Genomic DNA, 21,683 nt, shown 5'->3' on the forward strand with positions numbered 1-21,683 from the left:
CGGCCAGTCGCCAGCCACAGACGTCACAGCAGCCCCCGGGGATCGGCGTCCAGTGATCAGTGTCTCTGCTCAGAGGGGCACTGGTCACACCGCCGGGCTGGGCAGAGGAGAGCGCAGGACTCCGCTCACACCGCGGCGCCGCTGCAAAAATCAAACCGCGAATGTAGCTATATTTGAAGCTAAATGACGCCGCCTGTCAAACACTGACAGCACTCACTCTGTAGGAGATACGCGCTCAACTTTACTTGGTCGATCCGAGGCGCCGTGCGGGCGACTTTCGGCTCTGTGCCGCGGCGGCTGCCTGTCGGGTAGACTGTGCCGCATGACAGGGATGCACTGCGGAACAGATCCACTTCCAGCCTCCAGGGGGATTCCGACTGATCAATGATAGATGACTAAAAATGAAGATAAATGTTATCAGATGTCCATAGTACAGACGCATGCGTGCGATAATCATAAACCAGAATTTGTTCATCGCAATCTTGACTGATTGAATGATCTTGCACGTTTTACACATTTTTGGTTTCAACTGCCATGGGCCTTTTATTTGGACGATGTAAATGAAATTTGAAAATTATATTTTAGTCAATGGTCTGTTTCTTCCATGTGATCCGCTGTTATACGATCCATAGGCTGATTAAGTCAGAATATAACTCAAACAATGCCAGTCACTTACTAATGGATAAAGAATTAAATCAAATTACAGTTGTTGAATTAATTACCAACGCTTTCAGTTTCAGTTATACATCAATACTATGTATGTACGTAGATGAAGATCGAAAATGCGTAGGTAGGCTGCTTTCGTGTGTTTTGCGTGCGCGCAGGCTTCAGGAGCGGCGATTTATCGTTAATGAAATATGGATTGGGCACTATTGCGTGAATTACTTTACCACTTAATTAGCGGAGCGGGGTTACATTTGCAAATTGCTACTCCATTTCGGCGTCAGAGTTGCTGAGCTGCTCCTGCGTAATGGGATTTTAGTGTTTCCGAGAGAAGTGGACATGCATTGATTATGTTTTCACACCGCTACAAATTTATAATATCTCGACATCGCCAGAATCAGTTATAGATTTTGACTTATCATTTCATTTCTTTATTTTCAATTTTCCGTTATTTTGCCTAAATCTTTGTTATTTTTGCTCAAGTCTCTACGATTTGAGCGAGCAAATTCCACCATCATATTTGTCCTTTTATCGATATCTTCTATGCTATTCAGCTTTCAAATGCGAAACGACTGCAAAGAACCTACAAGTTATTTGCATATCAATTTATATGATGCCCCATGAATATGCACCAACCATGGCCGAGGCCGAGTTTCCCCATTCAAAGCTAACTTTATCTGGTTTCTCTCTCTCTCTCTCTCTCTCTCTCTCTCTCTCTCTCTCTCTCTCTCTCTCTCTCTCTCTCTCTCTCTCTCTCTCTCTCTCTCTCTCTCTCTCTCTCTCTCTCTCTCTCGTTCCGCAGCGCTAGCCTCGCTTTGCAGTGCCAACGAGCTTGTGAAGCTGCTGAATCGTCTGTACGCCCGTTTCGATCACATCGCACACGTAAGTTGAAGTGGCAAGCGGCAGCTGTGCTGCTGAAAGCCACGATGAATGGTGTTGGAGTGCACACATAATGCCTTTGCAACTTAGTGCAAGAAATAAGTCATGATACTTTTACTTATTTTCAGACTATGAGCAAAAGTTTCGCTTTGTTGATTGCAAAGTTTGAATACACTTTTGTTTATTGCTTGTGTACGTATAGGCACATGTTCTCTTATGTGACAAACGTAAGTTATGTAGGTAATGAATATTCCTAATAAACATGAATGATCATACGCACTATTGCTGGGCATAATTTTTCGATCATTAGGTATCTGCGTGCATGCGACACGATACAACGCATTGTGTGGATGAGATCACCACATAAAACATCTGTCGACCAAACAATGGAGCGTGACTTATATACACACAATGCCTGTGCGACTGACGTGGGAGTCGTTTTTAAGTGTAGGTATAACGGACCCTGTGATGTTCCATCTGTAATGCTATAGGCTTTGAAGCAGGAACCTTGTCGCAAACAGTAGAACAAAAAAGCAGCTTTCGCACTGAAAGCTACGAAATCGGAGTCTATTGATACTACCCTTTTATTTTAGCTTTGTTCTCATTGACGCATACCATATTTATACTTTTGTCATATATGATACTTGTGACAAGCTATAACAGCCACCTTTTATGTTCTCTCGCGTTTAAAATTCAGTAACCTGATTCCTATGATGCGACCTTTTGCTTCGATCCACTATTTATAATGTTTTACCTTTTTATCTCTCTTACTTTGACACAGTAAGCTGAACTGATTGAACTCAACCTTTTCTGTCTGTCGCTCTCAGGACACCAATTGTTTGCGGATAAAGCTGCTGGGCGACTGCTACTACTGTGTGTGCGGTCTGCCTACTTCGCGGCCGGACCATGCCATATGCTGCGTGGAAATGGGCCTCGGGATGCTGCAGGCCATCCACAGCGTCAGACAGACCCTGCAGGTCAGTCCTGGGGTCAGGGCAGGTCAGGGTAGCTTGGAAAGAGTGCTCTTACTCGTGTGTCAGCAGTGTGCTAATGTTATCACCTATTATCTACAAAGCAGCAGAAGTTGAGTCCCAAACAACGATCGATGATGTCATTAATTGGTCTGACTGTCTGTCATTTTGCAATCAACTTCCTGAATTGAGGCCTTGATATATTATTAATGAGGCGTCTAGCTGGTTCTGTATTGTCAGCTTCTTTGCGGTACTTTGCAGCGTATAGCGCTGCTATAGGTCTTCTTTGTGGGTCGCTCTAGGTAAATAATTAACGCGCCTGACCTTATTGAGGATAATGATGGAGCCGCGACTGTTGACGCTACTTCTCGAGGCAGTGGGATCGATGCCACGGTCTGCACGGTCTCTTTGTTGGTTTGGGGCTGAGCGACGCTTCTTTAGTAGTCGTGGACCGGAAGTAACTTAATACCGTTAGAAGTGAGGGGACGATTTCAATGAGTATTTTGTGCAGGAAAGAAGGCAAGGGGCTTGCAGTTTTGGCCGGATAGTTTAAAACATCTGCTAGTGAAGATAAACGTACTGAGAAAATAGGGTGGATTGACTGATGCTTATGGGGTATTATCCGTTACGTAAACCTTTAGGCCGGAGAATGTATCTACTTTGTTTCTCGAATACGGACAAGTTTATGGAGTAAAACGTCAATGTATTGGAGCCTTACATCCTTTCTTTCGATTGTTGTGAAAACTGTATCCTCTATAATTTCTTCAATCCGCCCTAGAAATGTCAAAGCATCCATTGTTCATATAGTTGGCCGGAGGATTTCAATAAGCTTTATGGACGTAGCTGAAGCGTTGAACAAATCAATACTTGAGCCCGGGTGGCCAATGTTCCGCTGAATTGGATTAAAGCCCCTTTATCACCGGACTCCCGTCGACGTTTCGTTATATTTCATCTCATTTGGCGCTCGTATTTGACATAGACCGGGAGTTACGGCCGCTGAAGAAAGACCGCCCGCCATTGGTGACGCGCGAGTGACGACTGTGGCGCCTTCACCGATGACGTCATCGGGGCGTCTGGTGTCAGTCGTTGTCAGTGGTGTGGCCATGGGTGGCCGCGAGGGGGACGGTTCCTGTAAATTTATGTCGCTCCAGATGAAAAATCATCGCGCCATTGTTATCGTGATTATTATGGCATCATTTATTGAAACTATATTCGTATATGAGCGAATCTAAGGGCAGTCGCCCTTTGGAACGATCCATGCCGATAGTTATCGATGAACCAGTAATACATACATGCGACTTACCGTGCTAAAAGATCGCATTAGCAAAGCATAATGTGAATTGTAAACACATCATCGGACTTGCATTTGTGATCCGTATTGAGCCTGTTGTCAATGTTATTTCGTAAAAGTGTTCATATACGCATTATTTATTTTTAGGTTATATCAATTGTGATGGTGCTTTCGCTGACTATGTGAGCCTTGCCGTACAATCAGCTATTTTCAATCCGTATGTAACATGCCTTGTTATTCCTTCCTTCTTTTTATTCCATTGCCCTTTTCAGTGGTGTTCAATACCGGCTTACACTGAAGCTGAAGCTTTCTGACCCTGAATGGCTCGTTCACCCAAGGTTACTCTGCCCCCCCCCCCTCTGTGCGATGTTCATTCTATCCGGTATTGCTGCTCTGACCCAGCTCTTCTGACCCCTGACCCGCCCCGGTCGGTCGACAGGTGCCCGTCGACATGCGGATCGGCGTCCACTCTGGCTCCGTGCTCTGCGGCGTGCTCGGTCTGCGCAAATGGCAGTTCGATGTCTGGTCGGACGACGTCACACTGGCCAACCAGATGGAGGCGGGCGGCGTGGCGGGCCGCGTGCACATCAGCCAGGCCACTCAGTCGTGGCTCGGTCACCTGTATGACCTGGAACCGGGTCACGGCGCCGAGCGCAACTCATTCCTCAGGGTGAGTCGCCGGCGCCGCGGCTAGTTACAGTCCCGGCCGATAGATGACACTAGTAGTAATGGCGCCTGAAGGTAGACTGTACCGCATTGCGTGGAATAAGTCAATCGGCGTAGCGCTGCGGGTTAGGAATAGAGAAAAGGACGCCGGCCTGTCGTATGTGAAACGAAACTGACTTCACTAAAAACAATGCAAACTTTGTGCACATCTCTTCTCAAGTGAATACTCTATTATTTAGGGTTGGCTGTTACTGGAAATTCGAACGGGTAAAACGGTTGATAGATTAATAGAACTCGGAACCATAGAATACACAATAACTAGTATTACAGCCTAATGAAATTCCAGCAATATTATAAAATACAGCGGTTTATCCAGTAAAACGTTTGAAGAAGACCACAACATGAATTCATATGCGTAACAAACGAAATTGCGTGACCTACTTCATTATATTAATAATTAAGTATAGCAATTAACAATGTAAGACAGCTTTAATCATAGCAACCTTCCCTGATCCTCCAGGACCGCGGTGTGGAGACGTACCTGATCCGGCGCACGGAGCCCCTGTTTCCGGGTCGCCGGCGGTCGCACCGCTCCTCCTCAGCACCCCTCTGGTCCGAGGTGGCTGCGCCGCCGAGCGCTGCCGCCGCGCGCACCGCAGCAGAGGACGAATACTACGAGTGGATGCCCGAGATCCCCTTCGAAAACGTGAGTATTCGTGCACGAGTGAATGGTGCTCAGGGCTTTCGTATGAAGATGAATGTCATAGCTTATTCTTCGGAATAAATTCTTTGATCGTAAATCTCTATAGGGTGCTTGCTGTCCAGTTTTATAGAATGTCATCCGTGTTTGCTGTTGCTGCCTGGAAACACGCTAGGTATTTGATTAGCAGAGGTCACTCACAATATGATTTGATTATGTTTTCTCGGACGGCGTAAGCTGCTTTCATCTCATCCTTCGATCGGGCCCAGATTGTCTCTTTGTTGTGAGATGTTATTAAGACGTTATTAAATTTCTAATTTTCAGGAAATTGACGGATAATTGATTTTCAGTGAACATTGTAACGTGAATTATATAACACATATGCAAAAAATAATTATCCATGTAAGAACTCCTAGAAAAATGTCGGTCTGATCTTTTATAATATAATATCCATTTTCTCTAACACCATCTCCCCTTACCTACAATTTTTATTATTTTTTTAGCTCGAAATTGAAAAGTGACTCAAATTATGAATGCCAACACGTGTTAGCGTGTTTGAAGTTACACCATCTATTGTGCTGTCGGATGAACCTCGGAAAATGGATTGAAAACCCAACCGTGCGCGTCATATTGGAGTGGGGAGATCAATGACCCGCCGTGAGGTTTCCGGCAGTCCGGCCAGTCCGATTCTATAAATGAACATCGTGCAGCGATAGCTGCCGAACGTAGCTACTGAACTGGAATGACACTTCGGGACGAATTTCTTTGAATATATCCAAACGAAAAGATATTGCTGCCAGTTTTAGTATACTTAGGCCGGGAGCAGATTATATTCAGCTTATCATACAAATTGATAAGTCGGTCCTATTTATTTTCTTTTTGGGACAGGAAAATTTAGTTTTGGTGGCACCGTGAAAGCCTCTCACAATTTTTTTTTCGGATTAGCCGCTCAATATTCCTCACTTTCCGACTTTCGTGTCTGAATCTACCCCATGTCCAACCTTCCATCCCCAGGTGTCCATGGGGACTGGTCCGCCGTGGGTGGAGGGTTTCTCGGGCCCGCCGGGACCGTCCGGCTGCGCTGCCGACCCTGCCGATGAGGCCACCAGCGAGGTAACTCAGTTCGGCACGACGGCCGGTGACGAGGACGAAGACCTGGAGAGTTTTCTGAGCAGTAGCGCAGAAGCCGAGAACCAGCTCCAGTACCGGCGGCTGCAGATGAAGTCCTGCTCGCTCCGCTTCAGGGACGAGCGCGACGAGGTGGAGGTTTGTAAGGTGGAGGTTTGGAGGTTTGTTTTGGAGGTTTGTAGGTTTGTGAGGTTTGTACCGGCGCAGAGTCGCGACTCCTGCACGATATCGCTGTCTTGTCTTGTGACTGCATAAGTTTTGGACCGATTGATATTGATGATTTTATGCTAAGGATGGCGGGGCTAGCCTTTATAGTTACTATTTGTTTAATGTTTGCCGCCAACCCTTCTCCAAGAAGCGCGACAACCTTTATTGTAGCAACATAGAAGGGCTTATGGTGTCTTTGTAAATCGTTTTAAAGTTAGGCGCTTGAAACATCATTCGAAACCCCCTTATATCCGTTTTATATCTAGTTAACAAGCGAACGGTCATTTCCCTACGACCACATGCTGATGAAATTAATAATCACCATGTGACCAGCCCTGCAGCCAATCTCTGGTCCTGAAAAGGAATGAGTTACCCGCCGTCCCAGTGATGAACCTGGGAGCGCCGAGTTCGTCTGGTGGTGCGATAGCGCAATGGATCGATTGTTCTCAGACACGTTCGGCTTTAATAGCTGCTCTGCACAGCGTAATGAGTTTTATGCTAGACGTACTGGAAATATGATGGACGATTTGTAGGTATGGGCTTTGAAATAGATCAGACGTTGGTTATTGGCTTCATGAACGATGTAATTAATCAATCTCGCCGGGGCCTGCAGTATGGGGCTCATCGGCTAGTGTCGTGATATTTAATGTCTACTGGCTTGGTAACTTGTAGCTACAGGCGCTTGTGATGAATGCGTGCCCTTACGCAACCCTTTGTTCTTTTCAGTATCAGAACACCAAAGGAGATCTCTTCAAATCAAGTGTAACCTGTGCATGTGTATTATGGATATTTATTTTGACAACGCAGTTCACGTTGCAAGTCACGTGAGTATCGCCGCCTGAGTGTCATATGCCTTATGAATGTTTTTATATTTCCGGCGGATTTTCATTTGCTCGTGGGGATATTGGGAGGAGATGCCCTTTGCACTTTTCTTTGGATAGTTTTTGAACTTCATATACTTTTCTTCTAAATCAAAACTGGCTAGAGTCTTTGTTTGCGCTTCTGATGTTCCTTTATCTCGGTTGGGCTCTCACGTCAGTAGTAAAAAAGAACACACATTCACCGCATCGACGTTTTTACATATTTGATTGTGGCATCCACTATTGGCAGCATTTGCCAGTTTGCATAGCTTCCTCGCATTTACATTGTCCTGATTCGTGTTGGAATTCAAATTAGTGTGAACAATGTGCTCCATTTCCGGAGCATTCGAGGTAATGTTTGCGAGGTGCCGTTGATTTGGAGACATTAAACCGCGCTGCGGGCGGCTGTAATTTCGCTGCCCGGAGAGCTTTAGCGCTGACGTCGGTACGTTTCCGTTTCAGAGTGTATTTATCCGTGTCGAGTGTGGTCACCACCGCTGTGCTGTGCGTCATTATGCTGTTGGCTGTGGGCGAGGAGCTGACCGACAAGCAGTCCATGCTTTATAAGGTAGGTGCTGAGGCCAAAGGTGCTGCTTTGAGGGTATACCTACGGGACCATATCCGCTGATCTATTTCGTTCTACATACAACATGTGGTGAAGGTAGAATGCTCAATATGTAGAACGACACTAAGAAGGTTCCTTTAACTGCTTTGAAGAAAAAGCATTGCGTGAAAATGTTTCGTGCCAGCAAGTGATGTGGCTATCGTGCATTTGCTATTCGCTCTTCTTAAATTCGAACTCTTTTTGATTAGCCATCAGTTTGAAACCGAAGCAACAAAGTCAAAATGTTACACAGCTGTGAAAAAATAGTCTGAGATTAATTTATATCGAAGCACGGGGCGAGCTTTCAGTGTCGCTGAACTTTACGTTGGAAGCGATTAGCCCTGACCGCTTGGAGACGTGTTACCAGGCTGTTTGTGTGTCCATGTGCTGCAAATGTCTTTGTTACCAGGCTGATAATCCTGTGTGCGGCAGGTCTCGCGGAGGATAAACCAGGAGCGCAGGTACCGGCTTCTGCTCACGTTCATCTGTATATACACCATGGCCGCCTCTTCCGTACTTGCTATGGTAAGCTTTATTTGGAAACCTACTCTGGTTTGTCCTTTTCTCGTAATGGATAAACATTCACTCATTTATCAATCATGGCCAAGTGTCTCTATTTTCTCTACGTTCGTCAGTGTGTATTTCGTGCGTTCTGTCCTCTCTCGCTGGTGTATTTTCTGGAGCTCACCGCCTCACTCCGACCACCGGTTCGTCGGCCGTTCTATCAGCTGTCGGCACGTGTCGCCGGGCGCGGCGGGCCCGCCCGGGGCCACGGCGGTCCCGGCCGCATCCTGCCCGTCAGTCCGGTGATAAGTCACGACCCCGTCCAATCAGAGCCGTCTCAGGGCGTCGCCGCGGGCGACACAGTCGCTCCCGCCGCCGGCAGGCCGAGACCGAGTCAAATGTCAAGTGGAGCCTGTCTGTCATTAGGCACGATACGCCCGGCGGCAAAATTCAGAGGGCGCCGCGAATCGATCTGGTCCCCGACGGCGGCTGTCTTTGTCCGAGTGGTGGGGAATCAGTGATCGGATGGAGACGAGCTCTTGGGTACCCTCTGACACCACTGGCGGCGAATCGAGCGGACGTGCCCTCTTCTCCAAACAAAGGCTCGTCAGGGGAGATTGCATCGGCTGTGAGCTCTCTCCCCGAGGCGCTGGTAGATACCAACACCCCTCCCACACCCCTCTTCAACCGCGCCCTTCAAGTCGCTGGCCACTACACTCTCCCTCGCCGGGCCGTCCCAGCCGCGCCACCTCGCTCCCCATACGGCCTCCCCTCCGTCCATTCCTGTTCTCTGTCTATTCTCTCCTGTTATCACAGAACGCGTCGGTCGCAGTGTCTGCGGCCAATCAAGCTGTCCCGGGCCGATCGCCGGCGTGCGCAAAGAGTAATGAACAGTCGGTACGGAACGGTCTTGGTCACGGTCATCCGTTTTCGTCAGTACTGCCTATATGCACAGCTCGCTTGATTTATGTAGCGGTGGTCCGACTTTTTATTCATTTTCATGCAATATATATGCAATAAGTTTGTCAGGAGGTGATGAATAAACAACAATAACCGTGCAAAATGAGGAAATGTGTGTTATTTTTACTCACAGTAGTTTTCATTATCACTCTCTTCAGACATTTATCCACCAGCATCCAGCGCGAAAGGTGACGATTTTTAGTCGCACGACTCCACCGACCACTCAGCCTGAGGACTAGGGTCGGCTCAGAACGGGCCAGATTCAGTGCCTAACGACCGCCAGTTGGACTGTGTGTTCGCCAGAGGGGCGGTCGGGGTACGATGAAACTCGCGGTAATGATTATTCATGAGCACGTGTAGGAATGACCCAGGAAGAGCGACTACGGCGGGGAGAGAAAAGAGTTGAATTGAAATGGTCTGTTTCTGTGACTGCGGAGCTTGAGGATATCAGAGACAGAAAAGAAAGGCCGGCGCGGTGGCAAGTAGCGGGCCTAATCTTACCACATGCCGTGAATGCGCATTCACGTCATTTGGTAACATTCAGAACTATTCCACATTCACTTATTCATTCGCTCAGGCAACATTCATAATCATTCACGCTACCAAATCATTAGACAAGAATAGCTGGATGTAAATAAAAAGGATATTTTTGATATCAGTGCCGTAAATTCCGCCCAGTGCTGCCAACTCCTGTTTAGGGCATTGGTAAGATTGGGTGCTGCGCCCAATCTGCTCATATATGTCAGGTGACGCCTGACATATATGCAGTTCTTTCTTCTATTGTAATTTATGATCAGTGCGATTTCGCCTCATTTTCTTTGTTTAAATATTCAATATACCGTCTGCCACTTTGTCATGACATTTTTAATGCTGAATATCGCTCCTTTAATATTACGCGTGAGATGGATTGTGCTGTGAACGTGAAGTCTCAAATTTATCTGCGTAATATAATTTTGAGTGATGATCTGTACCGATTGCCGTATCTGTCAGATCTCTGATGTCTCATTTATTTCCATATATCGTATGAGGCGAGTGGCGACCTGTTCTCGGCAGTGAGGTGACCCGTATGAGTAGACCTGTGTGAGGTGTTCTGTAGCTCTCCCGCCGAGTAGCTAACTCTGCTGATGACCTGCGCCCCTTCCCCCGACAGCTTTCATGTGAAGTGTCCTGCGCGGGCCCGTACCCGGACCCTGCGGCTGCCGGCGCCGCTGAGATGCTGGACACCGTGCTGCAGCCGGCGCGGGCCGCCTCTCTCCAAGTGAACCTCTCCTCACTGACTGCCGGGAGCGGCGCCTGTTCGGCCGACCCCGCGGCCTGGGCAGCAGCCCTGTGCGGCCCCACCAGCGACCCAGACACAGCCGCATTCATACGAACTCACTTCCTTCCGTACTGCGTGTGTACGTGCCGGCCGTGCGACGGGCCGGGTCCGGCGGCGGCGGCTGTGGCCGCGGGTCCCGGCGAGTGCCGACGGTTTGACCTGGTCACCTCGTGTCCGGAGCCGGAGTACTACGTGCACACGTGGCTACTGGTGATGGTGGCGCTGGGCGCCTTCCTACGACTCGACTTTGAGGTGAAGGCGCTGATGACGCTGGGCCTGGTGATGCTGTACGTGCTGATGGTGCTCGGCGCCTTTTCCGACGTCTTCCTCATCGCCGAACTGTGAGTACTGAGAACTGAGTCTACCTAGTACTGAGTCCTACCTAGTACTGTGAGCACTGAGTAAGGAGTCCTACCTATCCCTAAGATGTTGGGATTGCTTTGGGCTCTCTTATAGCAACTCTGATAGCGGAGAGTGTAGCGGAGAGACAGATACAGAAGCAGCTGTGAGAGTGTGTACAGGACTGACAGAAGGCCGCAAGTTTTACTATTTCAGGAGGGAAAGCTTTTGGTAATTTGGACATTTTTTTAGAACGCCAATTACTAACGGCGAACGTCGATTAGGGGCTCATTACTAATATTTCCTATATGTTCCAAAGCAACAACCCATGCTTGTCTATAATTACAACGTGCATCAGTGATTTTGGTTATATGCGCTTCTTTTCATAATACAAAGATAGCAACCTGTTCTTCTAATGGGGACCCAATTACAGTTATGATTCCAAGTAATCGTTCTTATTTAGGATTTGTAATGGCTACAATATCAAGTTTTTTTAGAAGCTTGATATTAGTCCACTGATCTTTAATTCCTTTACATCAGTTTTACCCGAGCACAATTATATTTCTAACTTAGACTCATTATCATTGAAAATCAAGCGTATCTTATGATTGGTATCAATCTCTTTGTCTCACGCTAATTTCGGTTGATCCGACATTGCGTTTCTGTCTTTGCCATCAGGTACGAGGGCGCGCGGCGGGAGTCGACGCTGACCACTCGGATCGTCTCGCTGGTGGTGATATTCGCCGAGATCATCATCTACCACGGCCGGCTGGGAGAGCTCACCGCGCGGGTCGACTTCCTCTGGAAACGACAGGTCAGTGCACGGCATGGTGCCTCAAAGACTATAGATCAATTTACCATCAGTCAATCGTCAGATCAGATCACTGGGCAGTTGTGGATCAATTTTTAGTCGAGACCATATGGCCGGCCAGGGATCAGGGACCAGTCAATTGTTTTCCTGATCAGACGGGTGGTTAAAATAGGCTCTAGGCAAAGCACTAACTGGCTTCAGCTCATATGGAATGCAGCCAGTCCGTTTCATTTCGCTGCTATCGCTGACAGGCTATCCATGTTTATGAGCCATCCGTTTTCAATATTTTCCAGTATTTATAGCCGATCCAGCGTGAGTTAGGGCCAGTCGGATAGTTTCAGTGGGTGGACCTGGACATGGTCGTTCTAGTCTCTCGAGGCCTGCTTTGTACACCGACATTCGCATTTCAAGCTCTTATTGCTAGTCCCGCAATGGCATTGTGATATACGTGTTGCTACTACTCTGCGTGTTACAATACATTCGATATGAAATGCATCCCATTCTTATGGAAGACAAGAAATGTACCGTTTCTGAATTTAGGGTGTCTGTATTTGACTAAATTGGTGTCAGCCTGCTACGAAAGATTTTCAACCTCCATGTACTTCCGACAAATCGAAATGAGATAATTTAGTTTTTATTTCATTGGAAAAATTACGAGCTTTGTCTTTGATAGGATGGTCTTCTCCTGCCATTGTTGGATTTTGTTATGTAATAAATTAAATTGCTCATGTCTATCATACCTAATGATGTAATTTATAGCATGGTTTTCCGTTTTACTTTAAAGTTTGATTATGCTTGCAGCTGTGAAAACTTGTGGTGTGATATATGAATGTGCAATTGCCGAAGCTATAAGTTGAAACACATTGCGGAAGCATGTCAAGTTGTGGAGCTGAATTTTACTCTTCACTTGGTACAGCTGGTAACTTTTCTCGCCCACTCAGCTACTTGCAATGCTCGATTTCTTCGAACCTTTTCATTATATAATGTCGATTGACTGTTAATCTTTTACCAATCGACTGTCGTCTCACCAAGTAATCTTCCTTCCACTCACGTGATAAGCTTACCGTGTCTGTAATACTCACTGATATTGCTAGGGAACAGTGGCCAATCCTCAGTTGTGGTGTAGGTATATGCGAGCTAAGCTTCTGCAGATAAATTTGGCCTGGTAGGAATATGTCGAAGAGATAGCCTACCGTGCTCGATAGAGGTATACTGGGATGCCTACTTGGTATTGTACCGGATACGGGATATAAATGATTCTTCATGGCCCCGAGTGGAAGATAAGGATGATGTTTTTTCTGGAACACGCGAAGAAGGGATCCGATCTTCCACGAGCGAGCCACGAATAATACTAGATTTTTCCATATAAAGGTTTATTATAACTAATTAAAATATTGTATTCAAATGTGTTAATTTATGAACAAAAGATATTATTTTGTTTTTAATCCATAACTTTCATAACAACGACGATAAAAATGGTTCAGTTATCACTTGAACGCTGGACTTTAGGCTATAAACCCTTAAGGCTTTACCTTTGCATCTCAGAAAGATGCAAAGGTGGCAACTTAACAAATTATTATCTTTGCATCTCAGAGAAGTGCGAAATAGAACTATCTCTGCACTATAGATCTCATTGAAAATTAACCTCTACTTAAAATATAGGCATTCAACACCTCCAAAGTCCTACAACTGGACTGCAGCTGGGCTATGAAGCGCGGTACGACTATTGCTTACGTTAACATAATAAATTTAGATTTCATGCGTCTGATTATTTTTAGGTCCACGAGGAGCTGGTGACTATGAACGAGTCACGTGAGAACAATGCCCAGCTATTGCACAACATACTGCCGGGTCACGTGGTCAGCCATTTCCTGTCCGCCCAGCGAAGTCCGGACGTGAGTAACATCGTAGTGCGGGTAAAAGTTTCGCCGTATGGTCCAGGTATGAGTGACTGTATAGTCTGGATGTGAGTGACACTGTATGCAGTCCAGACGTGAGTGACGCGCCAAACAGTGATGTGTGAGTGACGCCGTTTTACGAATGTGAGCGATGTCGTAGTTCAAACATGAGTCATGCCACTGTGAGGTATGCCATAGTTCAGATGTGAGTGTCGAACATATGTAGTTCGAACGTGAGTGTCACTGCCGTCCCCGTGAAACACTGGGCGGGGGCTTCAAAACGGGAAGAGCCGACTCAAGTCGGCCGTCATATAACTTGAGTCGTCTATTTGAATCATTGCCATTTTTTGAAGGCATTACGACCGTTTCTCCATGTTTTTTTACAGATAAGTTCGTGATGACCTTTGGTATTTTCACCGATATCATTGTCGACCGTTTTCAACCAGTGATTACTATAAACGAACTGTGAACTTCATCTATCAAGACCCTATTTTCGGTCTGACCTGACTGCTCCTGTCCCCGTGTTTCGTAGACGGTGTGTTGACCTTTGACCTCGTGACCTGTCACCAGGAACTGTACTCGCGGCAATACGACTGCGTGGGGGTGCTGTTCGCCAGCATACCCAACTTTGATTGCTTCTACAGCGAGGACATCAACAAAGGCCTCGAATGTATCCGGGTGCTTAATGAAATCATAGGTAATGTATCGCGCTAGCTGCGAAATCAATGTTTTTCATGGTGTAATTAGCAGTTCTGCGCTGATGTACTTTTTATGCGTAATTATAAATAGGATCCGCAGGCTGGGTAGTACAAAATTTTAAGCGTAGTTTCCACTTGTAAACTTATAAAGGGAATCGCAGGGTCAAGCCCCGATCAGGCATTGGACGGAGCTTGACGGTAAATTGATAACTTTATATTTAGATTCTCTCACCTACGGCTGCATGTACAGTTACACACATACCAACTTTTGGTGTTTTCACAGTTAAGGCTAATGACTGGCGATTTTACCAACAATTGTTCACGGAATAGCCACTTAATTGTGTCCGTTATCACTTGATTGACTCTGACCATTTTGTTTTGCAGTTGATTTTGATGAGCTCTTAGACGGCGATAATTTTGTCTACGTCGAGAAAATCAAGACTATTGGCAGCACATATATGGCTGCGTCAGGTCTCAATCCTGACTTGGAGGTAAGATGTTTCTACACAGCTGGCTTACTGCAGCATGTGGTGCACGTGTACGCACATACTAAAATAGTTCTTGTAATGCATGTTTATATAATAAAGGTGTGTTTCTGTGTTGTTGTTGCACTAACTATTTTCACCGATGATTTCGTGTTTCAGAGTGGTGAGCGGCAAATGCACCTTACTGCGCTCATCAATTTCGCCATCGAGATGAAAACCAAACTGAAGGAGGTAAACAAACACTCTTTCAACGATTTTCGGCTGCGGATCGGTAAGTGAGACGATCATAGCTAGGAACGCTGTTGCTGCAGCAACAAATGACTGTTTTGGGGCCACCGAGGCTGGCAAACTGATAACGTCAAGGGGCGCGGGAATATATGATACCTATTGCGCGGTCTAAAGGCCGACCCGGCAGTCAGTGCCATATTTTTAGGGTTTTAACTTTGTCAAAGTCTAACAATATAAGGAACGTGATCGTGAGTGATTATTCAGTTAAGCACAGGTCCATACTTCAAGCGACTAGTACATATGTCTAATATCACACGCGCGTCTTGACGTATACACACACAATCATGCCATGTAGCTTCTATGGGAGTGTTATCCGGCACAAAGCATAACGAAGGTTCGCTGGTGTAGGTCCACAGCCCAGCAGAGCTTCTACGCAGGCATCCATTACATTTGCGCTCAATGTAGCAGGCTCCGCAGACTAAGCGATATGCGACTTATCGCAGTTATATTTCCCGTCAGCAGGGGCGCAATTTATGTGCAATATTGGTGGTGAGCTATTTCGGCGCCTGTGTGCCTGTGCTGACCTTGTACCCACGGTATCACAGTGGGACCAGAGGTTACAATCTTTGTCATGTCTGAAATCTGGGTGCCGGTATAGTGCCGTTTGCGATATCCATTCTCCGTCATGACATAAAATGTCCTTTCCTATTCTGGAATTTTCCTATTGTAGGTATTATGAAGCTGGGCAGGTCTAATAGGACCCACTATCGGTTTAATAAAACATATTATAGGTGTCTTACGAGGCATCAGTGTTCCTGCTTCCTTGTGTTTAATCAAGGTTGTTTTCATTTGAACCGTGATAAATGATCGGTCACAGCTGCGCTCAATAACGGTGGAGCGACAAAAAAACGACCGTACTCCTCGCCTTTATAAGCTATATAGTGATGCCACGGATGCGAGTTTTCCCTCATATGAGCTATGGCCGCAAGGTGTTTTCCTGTGAGCCTTGTATTCGGCTAAACTTTGCTATGTTCAGACCATTATTTGTTACAAAGCCAGACTACTTGCCAGTGCAGTGTGCCAGTGCGGACGCTTTGGCGAAGTGGTGTTTCACAAGATTTGCTACTACACAATAATCATAATATTTTCAGAGTGTATGCCGGCTGAAATTCGGTAGCTGCTTTGTACTTCCACCTCACATTTGGGCGAAAACTTTGCAAAGTGCACTATGATAAACAATTAAGGTAGCTAAGTTAGTTCCTGCTGTTCAGCATAGGACGAGAGGTAATAATTCGTATCATTTCAACCGCAGTTAGGCTTGACTGGGAGTTGGAGCGATGCTCGATAGCAATGGTACGTCCTTATCGGGGCAATGTGCGTAATTAAAAGGAGTCTCTGCATTGTTGTGCTCCCAGCTTGTCATCTGACAGCGAATTCATTGCAAGCTCGGTGACTGTGAGTCGTTAACTTGATCAACAGCCGTTGTTGGGTGCCCCGAAGTAAACAAGCGTTTGATAAATGATGACATAGACGAGGCTATTGATTACTATCATGCTGTGATTTGTCACCCTGATTGGCAATGTAGACGTTTTCACCGCCTAAACTACCCTGGCTCAAAATGTCACGGCTGCGCTTTTGTATAAAAATAGACATAGGTATAATGTACAATGTATAATGTACATATTCTTATGAAACCCGTTAAACGAGTGCTTATTAAATAGCGATGCATCATGTTTCAAAATGAGAATGGCAGCATGGTAGCTGGATGATATGCACGATCGATTGCGCCTTGCGGAACGGCTTACACAGTCGCGCTTTGAGCAACTAACTATAGATGGCGCTAGTGGTAAACGCCTGTCGTTATGCTGTTCCGCAAGGCATGAATTAAGGAGCCGACCGATGTTCGTTCGCAGCAATAATTAAGAAGAGGTTATTATGCCATTTTTTACTACGCACAATGTGTGTATGATGTTTTATGTCACCAAGTAAAACAAATTGCACATGCTTTACTTTAAAAAATAGTCGCCAAATTGTTCCCATCTCCATTTAGGCAATTCCTGCCAATGAACCCTTGGACTGAAATTCGCATGCCGTTGCCGGGCGCCCGGGCAAGCTGGTTTCCCATCTATCTTAGATGAAGCTGTATGTCATTCTAACGGCCGAAACCCTGGTTTGAGATCGGCTGATTGTTCCTGGCTTCTTCTGGTGTTGTTTCATTATCTCTCGGCCGCCGAGGGAAACCTCTCTGCTCTGTAACTGGGCGCTAGTAGGGATAAAATGGGATAGGGGGAGAGGTAAGGGGTGCTTTGTTAGTGGCACTTTTACGTCGTTGTGTCGAGGCGACATGTTACCACCTACGTGGAACACTCATCGAGGGATGTGTTTGCGACGAAGCAAATTATGAAGTCATAACTCATAATCTATGTAGACATTTTGTAGGATAATATTACACTAGCCAAGGGCTGGAGATATAACCTTTGGACACATAAAAACGGTATGTTTTACCTCTATGCAATCACCCCAATGAACTTATGTCCGTGTAGGAGCTGACCACGTTTACACTACAGCCACACTATGGGTACCGGTCTTGGTTGGCTGCCTATCGGTCGGACCGGCTCTGAGCTGTTTCCCGGTCTCGCCGCCAGGTGCCAGCTGTGGGCCGCTGGTAGGTGGCGTTATCGGCGCCAAGAAGCCCGTGTTCGACATCTGGTCGGACACCGTGAACCAGGCCAGCCGGATGGAGACCACCGGCGTGGCAGACCGGATACAGGTCACCCAGACGCTGGCGCAGGTCAGTTCAGGTCAAAGGTCATCTCTAGACGCCGGCACAGGTCAATGAAGGCTAACTTTACCCGGGTGTAGGCCAGTGAGGTCTTCTCTGACTCTGTTCAGGCCAGATCAGGTCACGCAAACCATGGTGCAGGTCATTTCGGGTCAAAAAATTTATCAGTGCAAGGTAAGCCATAGTTTAGAGAACGTTGTACGCACAGTACGCAAATTAAAGCAATGTCGCACTTTTTAAAGCCACTGACACAGGCGCTCTGGCTCCTTTTTGCAAGCCCTCAAGCCGTTCAACGTTTCCAGACTTTTTGCCGATGATTAGGAATGATCCGGCCTGATTGCGCAATTCGCATACAGTAACTTCAGCTGGAATCAAACATCATCAGCTCAAATCACTTGACACTCTTTTGATCACTGTGGCATGTGTCGTCGATAAAATGCTGAATATCTTTCGCAGTGCTACCGTTGTAATTTAATAAAAGTGCATTGTTTTGTATCTTATCTCTATCATTCTCCCACCTTCTCAGAGCTAGGGTATAATACCATCGAGACTGTGTCTTTGCATGCTCTGAGGTCGATCTCCTCGTGCCGGCACTGATGGCCGGGCGCAGCTGATGGCCATTTGCAGGTGCTTGAGGTTCTGGGCTCAGAGGCTGACAATCGCCTTTGGTTCGTTCAACATTAAACTCTCCTACTTTATCTCCTTACGAGGATGCTATGGGTGTATATCATGCTTCTCTCGGATTACGCATCTGGTTTCCAGTAAGCATTACATATCGTGTGAGACTAGAAGTACTTGGTTCGTGATCGCCTTCTTTCGTTTTCATTTCCGCCACTGAAAACTTTTTTACCATTTCCTGAAGGGTAAACCCGCCATAGCATGGTAGCTTGACACACAGACGTTTTTTACCACCTTCCTGATGGTAAATTTTACTCTTTCATGAAGAGTAAACTCGCCAGGGAGGGGTAACATGACACACAGACGTTTTTTACCATCTTCTGAATGGTAAACTCTTTTGATTTACTCTTCTCTAGAGTGTAACATTTTTTGGGTTACACTCTTTGAAAGGGTAAATCTTAAACGGGACCCTTTTCTAGGGAGTAACGCATCATCTACTCTGTGCTTTACCCTCCTACAGAGAGTATTATCTTCTGGCCTACCCTTTGTCACATGGTAATGTTTACTCTTTCCTTTAAAGCCCCGGTCCCACTAGGCGATGCGACCACTTACGACCGCCCACGATCGGTGGTCGGCAAAAGGTTGTCGCAATTCTTTAAGAGCTCGTACGATTGGATGTTGATATGAGCGACTTGTCTTCAGACGTCGCGAGGTCATTTTGGTCGCCAAGAGGTTTTTGATGATGCACTAAAAACCTCCTGGCGACCGATTTGGTCGCAAAGAGTTCGCGAGAAACCGCAACAAGTTTTTCATTGTTCGCTAGTAGGAGGGCGAGTATCGCACGACAGGCTTCGGTGGTCGCGGGCAGTCGGGAGCGGTCGGCGGTCGTATACAAGTCGCCGATAATCGCACGGCGTTCTTCCCAACATCAGCAACCAGTCGCGAGACCACCGAGGTTCGATCGTCGAACAATCGCACGATGGTGGCCGATTGCACGGCACTAGTCGGCAATTAGTCGGCGACTGTGGTACGGACATCTCATATCTCATACCGACCCTTGTCACACGGCTGCGAACATAGTGCTCTCACTTTGAGATCAGCCGTAGACGATGAAGGGGATACGTAAAAAATCGTCCATTTCCAGTAGATTTTCAAATAAAAACAGCGCAAGAAGAAGTAAGTGATGCACCGCCTACTATATCCCGGCAGTTGCTGGGGTATTTCGCCACCCGCCGTTTGCTGGGGGGGGGGGGGGGGGCGTTAAAGGAAGACTGCCACCTTCAAAAAGTTTTCTCAGATCGGCCTATGATTTATTGCCTGGACAAAACAAAATTTTAGAATTCACCTGACAAAGCATCATCACGTGAATCGCGAAAAAAATTGTCAATTATCATACAATTATCAATCGGTTAATGTCTAGCGACAATGTTTACACATCACTAGACTTCAAAGTCATAAGATTATTACATTTTATTTGAAAAAGTAAGGTATTTTATGATTTACTAATATATGATTTCATAAGAAATTGGCCATGTTTAATTTATTTTGCATTTAAGTTCGTAAAACATTTAAAAATCATGGCTCATTTGGAATGGGTCTGGCCCATGTTAAACCCCATTTCCCACACTTTTTTGGAAAAAATGAACTACTGAATATATAACTTTAACTTTTATTTTGACACTCCAAAATTCTTCTCTGATCTCGAAACAATCAAAGTTTTGACATATATTTACCAAAAGATAAGAAAATTCATGTTTCAAAGTTATCGATAAACAGTAGAGATGTCGGTTTTCTTGGACTAAAAAAATGGCATCAAACTGAACTTTGGTCTCCGATTTCTCGCAAACGGGTTCGAATTTCGGAAAACCGACTTCAGTCTGGGACATAGGTGGCTCAGCTCTAGTGAAAACCGTTTTGTGGAAAAAAGGTGGCAGTCTACCTTTAAAGCCCCCAGACGATAACTCGAGAACCAATAGGCGCAGCAAAACGCACGAGGCGGAAACGAAAGAACGCAACGAGACGCTTCAGATGAGTACTTTAAAGTTAAATTTTGAGGTCACAGGTCGGGTCAAGGTCAGGTCAAACACCTGAAATCGGGCTTTCAGTAGCATGGACTTCAGAACCTCGCAATGGGCATCTCTCGTCATAAACTCTGTCAGAACGGTGCACAAGCCATCATACGAGTATAAGGCCTACAAGAGTGTCAGATTCATGTAGAGGTCAGTCAAGCGTAGGTCAGGCCAGGGTTAAGGTCACGTCAACCAGGTAGGCTAATATCCTCGAAAATCAAAACTGATATTCGCAGCCTGTGACACATGTTTTATGGGTAATTTTGGACGTAGAACACGATGATGGCATTCATTGTATCATATGTGTACGTGTTTGGTTCAAAAAGTTCAATTTAAGAAATGCATGTATCATGGTTGTGAAGAAGTCACGAGAAATTGCCAAGATTCAGTTCAAGATTTTGGAAAATGCGGAGCTATAATAAAAATTGAAGATAGCTATTTGATTGTTCATGGTATTGGCAGTCTAATGGCGTTTACGGCATGTCTGTATCTTTATTCTGTGATTTTATATGATTTTTTCGAACATATGCCGTTTTTGGTCGAAAATTCAGGAATCATGACGTCACTAAAACCGTGATATCTCAAAAACTTTCTGACCTATTTTTTTTTTGAAACTCTGTCACAATAAACTTCAATCTATTCCCTACAGGTACCTAAATTAGCGAGGCAAAAAAAGTGGGGGCGTTTAACGCTCCCCCCCAGCAACTCGCGGGATATAGTGCCTCTCAGGAGTCTGATGGGATCCGGCCCAAAAAGCCCGACGCTTCCAGGCGGCCCAGCTCCAGAACATGGGGTACACGACACGGAAAGTGACCAAGAAAAAGAGAATTGCTGAACAGTTGGCTCTGGAAAAGAACGAGATCTTAACCATCGCCGGACATATTGGGTTTCTTCTATGCGCCGGCCGAGAGGGGGGGGGGGGGGGGGTACGACCCCTTCCCCGTTTCGCCTCTGCTGGAGCTAGCGCGTCGCAGAAAAAACGAGCGTGTGCGCCGTTACGAGAC

The 21,683-nt window shown here is 46.1% G+C and overlaps 1 protein-coding gene across 1 annotated transcript in view; it reads left to right on the top strand.

The window, feature by feature from the left end:
* The window catches only part of LOC122373442 (adenylyl cyclase 78C-like), a 90,860-nt gene that overhangs the window by 53,436 nt on the left and 15,741 nt on the right, over positions 1-21,683 (top strand). Inside the window, exons 7-21 of the mRNA XM_043351510.1 lie at positions 1,466-1,545; positions 2,370-2,519; positions 4,244-4,474; positions 4,991-5,176; positions 6,185-6,436; positions 7,232-7,329; positions 7,828-7,933; positions 8,402-8,494; positions 10,584-11,092; positions 11,769-11,904; positions 13,680-13,796; positions 14,370-14,496; positions 14,882-14,988; positions 15,142-15,253; positions 17,856-18,001. Coding sequence (XP_043207445.1) covers positions 1,466-1,545; positions 2,370-2,519; positions 4,244-4,474; positions 4,991-5,176; positions 6,185-6,436; positions 7,232-7,329; positions 7,828-7,933; positions 8,402-8,494; positions 10,584-11,092; positions 11,769-11,904; positions 13,680-13,796; positions 14,370-14,496; positions 14,882-14,988; positions 15,142-15,253; positions 17,856-18,001 — 2,450 coding nt within the window. The remainder of the gene's footprint in view (positions 1-1,465; positions 1,546-2,369; positions 2,520-4,243; positions 4,475-4,990; positions 5,177-6,184; positions 6,437-7,231; positions 7,330-7,827; positions 7,934-8,401; positions 8,495-10,583; positions 11,093-11,768; positions 11,905-13,679; positions 13,797-14,369; positions 14,497-14,881; positions 14,989-15,141; positions 15,254-17,855; positions 18,002-21,683) is intronic.

Source organism: Amphibalanus amphitrite, unplaced genomic scaffold (genome assembly GCF_019059575.1).
Source record: "Amphibalanus amphitrite isolate SeventyFive unplaced genomic scaffold, NRLGWU_Aamphi_draft 001496F_arrow, whole genome shotgun sequence".
Taxonomy (NCBI): domain Eukaryota; kingdom Metazoa; phylum Arthropoda; class Thecostraca; order Balanomorpha; family Balanidae; genus Amphibalanus; species Amphibalanus amphitrite.